The sequence below is a fragment of the Ylistrum balloti genome, unplaced genomic scaffold, assembly GCF_031769215.1.
Source record: "Ylistrum balloti isolate Yb309-2 unplaced genomic scaffold, AGI_CSIRO_Ybal_v1 Utg371162, whole genome shotgun sequence".
In the NCBI taxonomy this organism is placed as follows: domain Eukaryota; kingdom Metazoa; phylum Mollusca; class Bivalvia; order Pectinida; family Pectinidae; genus Ylistrum; species Ylistrum balloti.
In genome coordinates, this window is record NW_026782635.1 from 20,835 (window position 1) to 31,832 (window position 10,998).

General features: G+C 35.4%; 1 protein-coding gene across 1 annotated transcript; it reads right to left on the minus strand.

Annotated features, from left to right (window-relative positions):
• Nucleotides 1-2,269: 2,269 nt before the first annotated feature.
• On the minus strand, nucleotides 2,270-6,280 carry LOC132561170 (coagulation factor V-like; the record flags this gene model as incomplete). The annotated part of the gene is given in 5 exon segments (XM_060225897.1): nucleotides 2,270-2,508; nucleotides 3,235-3,385; nucleotides 5,164-5,313; nucleotides 6,162-6,223; nucleotides 6,226-6,280. Coding segments are annotated over 5 exon segments (657 nt in total), but the record flags the coding sequence as incomplete, so codon positions are not given.
• Between the last annotated feature and the right edge of the window lie 4,718 nt (nucleotides 6,281-10,998).

A 10,998-nucleotide genomic window follows, 5' to 3' on the forward strand; every position in this document is an offset into this window, starting at 1 on the left:
TATCCATCCACAGTGAATGTGTACAAGTGTAACATTTGATTGAAAATCTATGCTACAGGATGCACATGAAGATGCTAAAGAAGATGTGTTATGAAACTACTAAGGATTGTCCTTAACTGCAAATATCCTGTACATTTCGTTTATTCACATTCCCAACTGAGTAAATATATGGTGGAACATGTTGACTATATGCTGAAAAGTCAACATCTTCTCTCACCTCGTCATCATTGACGCGTCCTACAAGGTTCCTATATAAATATGCATGAATGGGTTCAACAAAATGTAAATGAGCGATCTAGTACAAGAATATTCTGTATGCAACCAGAAAAGTTTGATGAGAACTGCGATATGACTATATCTCGTGTTACTTATAATGGCCACCGCACAAAATAAATTTGTATATATTGTAAGAATTTCACTTTTATCAACTGAATTATACAAATTGACCAAATTTCTTAAAATACACATTAGTATTATATGTTTAAGAAATGTAAATAAAAACATCATAGAAACCAGCAGGGTAGTAGCTATTAATAACACATTCCAGCTAGACAGGATATTTAGTATCCAGACGATTGAACATAGTTATCATAATATACCTGATAGATACTGATAGCATTTGATGTAAATATGTACACGATACAAAAAAATCAGAAATTTCATAGATACATGTATCATCATAATTATAATCCTTCTCAGATTGTTACTATAGTGATGGACTGATAATAGACCACGATCAAAAAATAATTTATTAAAGAAGTAAAATCAATTGATTGATTCTACAGCTGCGATGACAAGTATTCGCTAGAGTTTTGCAAATACTTCCATATCTCAGAAATGCCTTGTTCAAGTATACTTCTTTATGTGATCATTCAGCGGTAATTCACCACTGTCTTGAAATGCTTTTAACACTGGTATTCAATAAGTAGAAACTACAAATACCTATATCGTAACAGATGTAAGGCTTATAATATTCATTTTAGAAAAAAAGGTTTTAATACATTCTAATGTAATTTCAATGCAAGAAACAACAAAAAAGTTAAACAGTTAACACACGAAACAAATCTTGAATTAAAATCTATAATATGTATTCAATTCTGCATTGAAACTGAAACTGATTTCCATCACTACTTGTTGATGTACCAGTAAAGAGATATTGGCTGAATTAAGAAACTTTTAACTGCATGTATCTAATAATTATCTAATATAAGTGGTTACAACAAATTATATCAATAAATTGGTTCATATCGTTTTATATCCAGGAAACTGTTATAAACTTGATAGTCTATATTTGATTTGCGATATATTTCTTTACATAAATTGAATTTTAAATGTAATGGTATTTTTTGTAAATGTACCAGTTGTAAATATACATATATACTGTGAAGTTAAAACGACGCACATTTCATATATGAAGTTAATTTCAAATTCTAAATCTAAAAATGTTTCATCTAAATATGATAAAAGTACTGAAATACTTTGTGAACTACGAGGTATTAGGTACATGAAGCGATTTGTTAGTAAACTTATAGGATTTGACTACTTGGTATAAATGCAAAGAAAATAATGTTGTAGTTTTTTTATCACACAAATTCTTTATTTTAACAATTCTAAAATGAGCCATACAATAGAGATCAACTAAATTTGAATGATAATCATCCACTTAATACTAAACATAGCTGCTATTGCCGTTCATTACATATCACGTTATTTTATAAATGGTCAAGATTATGACCCAGTTTGTTTATCTCATTGCAGTGGAAACTGCTGTCTGAACAACACTCTGTACCATGAACCCATAGACAAACGATATTGAATTCCTCAAACATACTGCATCTGACAATAATTCACAATTTCAGCTGAGATGCCGAGAAAGTTTCTAGCAATGTTCTGGTTATCAAACTACTAAATAGTAGTTGCGGGTTGGCCCTGTCGTCCTGCTCTTCCAATCCTCTCCACGTATTGTGAGATGCTCCTGGTTGGACAAGTATGGTAAATACGAGATTCTGTTCGAGGATCAAATCCCATTCCGGCTATTTAGGAAGGCAAAACCAGCAGAAGCCTTGGTTCTCCTTCTTTGCACTAATTTACAGTTTCAGAAATTCATGTGTTGTTTTAAAGAAATTGTTGACGGATGATGGTAGCAACGGTAGGGCCTAAACTAACCTTGTTTCTTAAGACCAAATCAGCTTCAAATAATATTCCATTAGTCTTTGACATAACACCCACCGATATAAGTCCAAGTAAGAATATCGAATAAAAATCAATCTCAATGCATTTTTCTGAAATACCAGACACCATCGAGGTCTACACTGGTATTTGAATATTCAGTTGTCACCTTCAGTAATCTACAGCGGGTCGAGGAGGCGTCAAACAGGAAGCTGTCACAATCCATCTGTCCGAAACACTTCAATCCACAATCTACGTGGTTCGTTGCGTCTGTGTACAGGAGAACAGGAAAAATGTCGCCGCTTGATCCCAACTTTTTTCCCCATCTGCGGCATGTGTCTGGAAAGTTAATTCAGTCCATTGACTAAATACAAAAACATTAAAAAAAATCCAACACATTTCTGTTTTAAACTTATTACTTTTCAGAGGAAACGAACGATAATAATACTTATCCTTTTCTTAATCACAATGGAATTTATTTTCCAATTCAATTAAACTAAATTTCAGATTGTTTATGATTTTGTCAAACATTCCATAATGTCAGTATTTGGTTACATGATGCATATATTGTAAATGGATTTATTTTCTTGGGTTTCGTTTTCCACACTGAAGAGTTAAGTGAACAAGTTTTGACAAATGTCATGTGATATCAGGGCCAAGATAATCTGAAACGGCATTTGAATATGAATTCTGAACAGAAAATAACATTTACAAAATGTAAATGGAAAAGAATATTATTGACTTTGTTTCATTGTTTGCTTGTCTTGTTTTGATAGAGATCAAACGGTCCAATCACTATCATTTTAAGACATACTATAAGTCCTCAAATTATATGTACAACAACCTAAATATATTCTTTTTCATCGTGGTATGATCTGGTTGTCATATAATGTATAACTAATTACTCCATTATATTTTTGCTTTATTGTTGTATTATCAAGTTGTCATTGTCTCATGATTGATTGCCATTGATCCATGTTAACATAAAGGAGTTTATCGTACTTCTGGAGGTTTAGATGGAATTCAGAAGCAGGTATGCTACATTATTAAAATTACCCATTTGACGAAGAATGGATACTGGACATCCTTTTGCCTCCAGCCTCATTGAGTTACGGTAATATCCAGAAAGACTTATCACTCTGATGTAGTTGGCAACGACATTTGTCTCCAGTGTATTCGTTACGACTGTGTCATTGTCGAAATTTGCAGGAAATACCTGAATGAAAATGAAACTATTCTTATCAAACTTTACGTTGACGATTGTGAATATATGAAAAATCTTTATTTAAACAAGTTTTGATTGTGATTATATCTAAAAATTATGTATAAGGCACGTTGTAACAAATATTTGTCATACCAAATTTGACTAAAAATGTATCAAAACACTCACAAGTGAATAGTACCTTTTTAAAATGATTTAGATACCAAACAGTAAACAGTTGTTTCGTCCTTCCATGTTTCGTCAGTGTTGCTAATGACCTTAAGTTTGAACCCTAGGAGGCGATTGAGGAAAATATAATGTGATCTAAAAAATGTCAAAATCTAGATAGGCAAGTGCTCACATAACTTCTGGATTTTCAAAACATCTGCTCCCTTCAAAATGCCGAATACATAAGTATATTCTGAACCGTGCAACTATACGACTGAATGGAAACGTGGCATGTAGTCCAATTTAAGAAATGGCTTTCCTCTCCTATGAATGTTACATACCAAATTTATTAAAAAATTGAAGAATTTAAGCAAAATGTCAGCTACAGCGTAATTCCTCGTCATGACTAACATCCCCTCAAGATGTTTCAAACCAAATTTGATTGAAATGTACTGGAACGTCACGGAGGTTTTAAAGTAACATTTTCGCTTAACACCTTGTCATCATAGTCCCTAGGGATTGAATCAACCTACCTTTTGAACTAACGAATGACTTCTCCCCCTCTAATAATTAAAGTTTAAGACTGAATTGTGTTGAAATTCACTCACGCGCTAAGGAGGAGGAGCATTTTTAACGAAAAGGTTCGGAACGGCAGAAGATGACGGCTGAACCACGATGGTTATAAAGCACTTGGCCTAAAGGTTGTGACAGAAGTTCATGATTGAAAAAAAAGAATTGTTGACACCCTTATTTTGCGACACTACTCTAGGAATATTCTAGCGCCCAAAACATTTGTCAAGCCTTAATAATTGTCATTTTAATGAAATGTACATTGTGCAATTACAGTACCAGAGAAATCAACAATGGTACCTGAGAAAGCAATGTGCCATCTTATTTACATTCCATGTCGCTTTACCTGATCTTTCTAGAAAGACGCTTTTTAAAAAAATCTTTAAAAATATTTTCACAGCACTAGAATTGACCTAAGCTGTACGGAAATATTCTTCATATTTGCCAGTCGTCATACTGACTTTACATTAATGTTTGAAAGTCACGTTTGATTGTAACATATCACCATATTGTCATATTAGTAAAATTGTATGCACTGAAACGGCTATTAGTGTTAGTTATAAGCAGAAAATTTGATTTAACACCTTGTCATCATAGATTTCATCTCAAAGTGTCTGGAAACCCTACCCATATAAAATAGATAGCAAACTTTGCGGTTATGTCTGCAGTGCATTTCCTTTTTTCATATATTATATTATTTATTGAATATTTCATAAAAAGCCATCGTTTGTGTTAAATAAATAAATGACTCACGCGCTAAGGTGAAAACAACATTTTCACACTTCCTAAGAATTTAAGCAATGGCCAATTGCTTTCAATTATCTCCAGGAAATTGGTTTTAGTGAAACGCATGGGTAATTTCAAGAACAAATAAATCAATAATTGCGTCGAACATCTAGGAACGCAGGTCTTTATAGATTATTCAAAATAACCTATGATTGCTTTTTGGCAGAAAGTAGAAAATCATTACCACGCCATAAACGTATGTACATCATTCAATATAAAAACATTTGTGAAGTATCAGAGTTACGTCTCTTATACCGTTGAGGTGTTACCTTTACTTGACCAGTGGTGGAGTCTAGTATGGAATCCCAAGTGATTCCGTCCATACTGATATTGACCTTATATGAAGTCACCCATTGATTGAAGATTCCACGTCCACGAGTCTGTATTGCCTTCACAGCTGAAAGAGTCTTAAAGTGCACCTGTGTTGTAAGAAATAAAAAAAACAAATTATATATTACCTTAGATTTGTATGAGTTCGTCGTCAAATATCTAATTTGAAAATAAACGACTGACGGCTGATAACCTAATGTCGACGAGATCTCTTATACAAATGATCATTCACATTTCCGAATTTACCTTATCATCGATATAAAAAGTTTAATCAAAAGCCAACCATGATTTGTTTCTCGTCACGCAATATTGACAAGGAGCAGAATTGAAGTCAAATAAGAACATGATATATACAAATTGCTAAGTAGTATTAATTAGTATTAGTTCTTATCTGAAGTACCAAGGGCTAATTTAGAAGGTCAAATTTAATCAAAAGCCAAGCATGACTTGTTTTTCGTCATTCAGTCCTGACAACAAGCTGTTTTATTGTTAGCTATCAGCATAATGATCGCAAAGCAGCAAATTATTTGATTGATCAAGGAAAAATATGTAAATGTTTTACGTCACGCTCTCAGGTCAGGATATCATTCAAAGTTTTCAGGTACATTCTACTGCATGTGTAGGCAATGACAATGGATATTATTTATATCTCAGCTCTTTTGTTGTTTGCAATTGAAAATTTTTATTGGTGTATTTCATTTTTTAAACAAATTAATTGCCTAAAATATTGATAATATTTTGATCCACTAATGTTCCATGTCAACCGTGTGTACAGACGTGATAAATGCAGGTGGTGTGGCAGACATGTATGATAGGCAAATAATAACCCTTTGCCTAATGTTTCATCCGATATACAATTGACAGTTAGAGAAACAGTTTTGTTTCTATCATATCGATTGAAGTATAACATCTGTGTTTGAATTATATATAGTATTACCTGAACATAGTCTCCGTTTCCAAAATGTTCTGGACACCATCCTCGGGCACTGCTGAATCGCACATTTGATAAAGGACAATCAGGATGACTAGATGATGCCATGAGCGCATCGTGAGTAACACCGTAAGGACCAGTCACCAAATCAAAATCACAGCAATCGCACCCTATGGAAAAAGAGAGAAAATACGTCCCATCCTCTGCGTGAAGAAAGACCACGTTTGTTATAATAAGGGAAATTAATCTTTTTAATATTTTGATTTGTATATACTGGTAATGGCTACATCATGACATCGTTTATTGTCTTACCACAATGTTTCTGTTACCATGTGAAACGTCATTCCAAAATACTAAATTCATACATTATATTATTTACTAGTAATGGGTTAATACGGAAATGCACCAAACAGAAGTATTTCTTTAAAATCCAATTTAATGTATTGGTAACGCTCTTCTCCAGGTTATTTTGATTTTCGTACAAGGTTGATAAAACCTTCGCATGAATCTCAAGTTCATTTGTAAAGGTGCATTTTCCTGTTTCGAAATAGCAACATGCCTGCTTTCACATGGCATGTTCCCAATATCACTTAGAGATGTCGAAAGCTAAACAAAACGAATAACAGCACTTGGTCGCTAAGGTGGTGTAATAGTATGACATTATTGAGTTTACTTGAACTAGGTTGATTGAACATGTAACCTGTAATTTAACGATCTACCTTGCTGTTGTCGTCGACGAATGAATATATGAAAATATGTGATACAAGGTCAATCGACCTGATTCAGTACACCGTCATACAAATATCGATATTCCACGGAACACTGATATTAACAGAAACTATCATTTATCTTCAGCTGATATTTTGTTTAATCATTTGTCACGAGAGTCTCAAGTTACCAAAAAGATTAAATAGGAGAATGGGAGTAAGTAAAGTGACCATCATATTAATAAATTACAAATACAAGGCCTATCGACCTGATTCAGCACTGCGACTATTTTCATAATAATGCCCATCTGATCGAATAATAAATGTCAATAAAAAAGAGAGACGTAATTTGTTATAATCCATCCGTCGCAGAAGGTCCAGTACTCTACATCAAGCAGATTTCAGTTCTCTATATTCTTTGTTTTGATTTACAAAGTTCCCTGTAGAATGACGGATACGTTACACGAACCATTGATCATCAACTAGATTTTTCTATAAACTATTTTCTCGCAACTTCTGAATGTCAGTCATTACATATATGAATATCCAGTTGTGAACCAAGTTATCCGATCAGAATGATACTGTATTTTATTAATTCATTTCTTATTTATTTATTAGAACACATTTCCTCCGCTGACAAAATATTGCATATTGTGTATATATAATATTATTGGATAAGGAAAATGAGATTAAAGCAACAGATAAATATATATACATTTGGAGATGAAATCTGCTTTGTTCACAAATGTGTATATTATGTAAAAATGTGCAAAGCTTTTATCAAGGCATGGTATGCAAAAATGCAAGTATTTTTAGGCTAGTTGAGCTGCTTACAACAAGTCATGAAAAGGACATCACTGATTAAATGCAGTATATACTAAACAAAAAAAGAAAGGTAACACTACTTTATTCAGTGATTAATGAATTAACCCCTTCATAAATCCTTACCAATTATGTACGAATAAAGTAATTGATCAATTCTGCTAAAACTGCAGTCATGGTTCATTATAAACTTTGCGTTCAGTTGATTTTATTCGACTGTAAATGACGTTGGAGTCAATTTCAAAGATAACACCATTAGTAACGGGTATGGCCACCATTTGCGAAGTAAACAGCATTGCAGCGTCGTCGCATGGAACTCGTAAACCGGCGGATTATTCGAGGAGAGATGTTGTTCCATTCAGCGATCAAGGCTTGGGCCAGCTCCTGCAAGTTTGATGGCTGATTTTGACGTTCTCTCACGCGTCGCCGAAGAACGTCCCAGACATGCTCAATCGGTGACCAATCAGGTGATTAAGACGGCCAATCTAACACCTGTACGTTATGTTGCTGCTAGAAAGTTCTGCTGACGCGACTGGTGTGCGCTGGTGCGTTATCCTGTTGGAAAATGGCACCAACGCCATGGCGTCTTATGAATGGTGGAACCACTGGTCTTAAAATTTCGTCCCGGTATCGAATGCCGGTTAAATTGCCATTTAACAGAGCAAGCCTGGCACGAGTACCCCCACAAATACCACCCCAAACCATTACACTTCCGCCGCCAAAGCGGTCCCATTCTGCGACGCAGCAGTTCGCAAAACTCTCCCCTCGTCGCCTCCACACTGCGCCTTCCGTCAACGTGTTGCAGACAAAACCTGGACTTATCTGAAAACAAAACATCCCAAGGACGGTGAACACGGGTCCAGTTACGCCGATTATTACGGTGACGTCGCAACAAATTGGGTCCAGTGTAGTGACGCCGCGCTTTCAATTGGTAGGCCCTCAACCTGTTGCGGACTGTTTGGGAAGACACACGACGCCCAAACAATGTCCTTGTAGTCTCTACTGCGGTTATGAATCGATTGCGCAAGTGTATCAATCGTATATGACGGTCATCCCTGGCGGTCGTTTTACTGGGTCGGCCGCTTCAGGGACGATCGAATGTTGACCCAGTTTGACTTAAACGACTTACCAACTGGCAAATTGTGTTAACACTGCAACCAAAATGCCGTGCAACTTCGCGGCGAGACTCCCCAGCCTGGATCATGCCTACAGCCCTTTCTCTCTGTACTTGTGACAGATGGGGCATTATGATAAAGTTGATAAATAGCAAGATTCGGTGATTTTGTAATGTAATACATAACCATCTTTTAATATTGCACAAACGTCATTTTGTTTTCACTCATTTACAGGTATTCGCCAAGGAAACATGCTAACCTTTCTTTTTTTTTGTTGAGTATATTTAGAACTATGGTAACATAGCAAGATAATATTTAGGTGTATTGTAAACACTGCTGATGGACCAATAGTTGGACGGATGCGGTCGTGTCATTGTATTAGTATTATATTGCGTTTGTATACATTTTTACTTAAAACCAATGAGCCGTAAGATTCAAAGGAATATAACGAACGTGTATTGTTCGTCGAGTCATATCAGGTAAGTTGGTCGTTTGGGGTGTTATGGCCACGCCTCGGTGAATTACGTGCTCATACCCGTTGAGGTTTTTGACACTTCATTGAGAGCGGTATCATGTAATAAATCTGTAAATTATCTCCGAAGACTGGTCCTCGCAGTTCTTATTTGTTATCGTGAAATGTGAAAGTGGACGGAGGATAATAAAATGTTTGCTTGGTTTCGTATACACTTTCTTGGTCACTCAATGAAAAATGAATAATCCCATAGTTAAGCCCGATTGTACCGCTGCTCGGGTACCGTTACAAGCCGAGATGGAACTATACTGTCTATTCATTGTACGATGTATTTTTACAATATTCGATTACGGAAATCTGCATTGTCAGGGAAACATATTAATCGGAAAAAGTGAACATATTCATGAAAAACAAGAGCGTACGAGTATGTCGAAATAATTATAATAATAACTCCAATTCAATAAACGTTTGGCAAACTATGGACAAGTGATAGACCATTGCTATAGTCATACCAAAATGCTTACATATACATGTCTTTCAAGCTATATATATATGGCGTACGTATTTGATGCTCGTTATTTGCTTGTTGGTTCCCTTGTTGTAAACTGTGTTCGTTCTCATCTCAGAAAGTTATATCTCTCACTTGGATTGACTTATGTATACATGGCAGTTGTCGTCGATGGTGCAGAAAACTTTTACTCTTCCGGAACACCTGGTCTTATTTTTGTACTCTATCAGGAGTCTCTGGGTAAATCTTTCTTTTCTACACATTTTGCCCTAGTTTTACGGAATTTTAGTTTGAATCATAATTATGTTGCCATATTGGTATTTTATTGATGTTTCTTGTGTATAATGATTGCATGAACAAAATCATCTTCATCACTTTTATGTCGGCTAGTTATAACTAAGAAATACTTCGCTTCGCTGCAAACTTGCTACTGTTATAGCGTACCGTTCCATTCCCATACTCTGACGAGTTAAGAGGAGTGTTTTAACAGATATTTTTATCAACCTATATCGGTTTGGCATTATTTATTGTTGGATACTAGGCCTAATCGCCACGTCTGTGTGCTCTGAGGCACAAAGCGTGCTGCCACCAGTAGGTCGTTCAGGGTAATTCTGGTAATGCCGTAATTCGGGAAGATTGGTATGCCCATATCAGTATAAGCTTTTAGAACTAGTGTAAGATATCCTCATTATTACAAACCGTATTCAGGGGAAACGTCCTTATACCAGATATTGCTGCACTGAAGGTAGGACGTATGAATTGTACCAAATGTCCACATGATTGTATGAGATGATTAAAATTGGGATACTCGGGCTTTCATTTCTTTCTTAACTTCCTACATCTTCCTTATGTCTCCCTTGTAACCGCCTTACTTCACATGTACATTTCATCTCTATAAGCAAAAATTTGGGTGATGTTCCCCGGTCGACATACCACAATCTTCAAAAATAGTAGTTATTAATTTCTGCCTAACGTTCAGCATTTTGGTTGTGTAAGGGGAGTCTTGTTGCCAGTTAATGACCGGACGGAGTGTCCTACTAGGGATCCTTCATCATTTACTTCACTGTGGTAGCATTGTTTTCGCACTCTCACAAATAGGCTTAAAGTAACACACAACACACGGAAATCTTCGCACGCAACACACCCTTAGTTTCCGTACATCAAGAATCCGTTCTAAAATATCACAGGCTGTTGATAAGACGTTAAACAAGCCAACAAT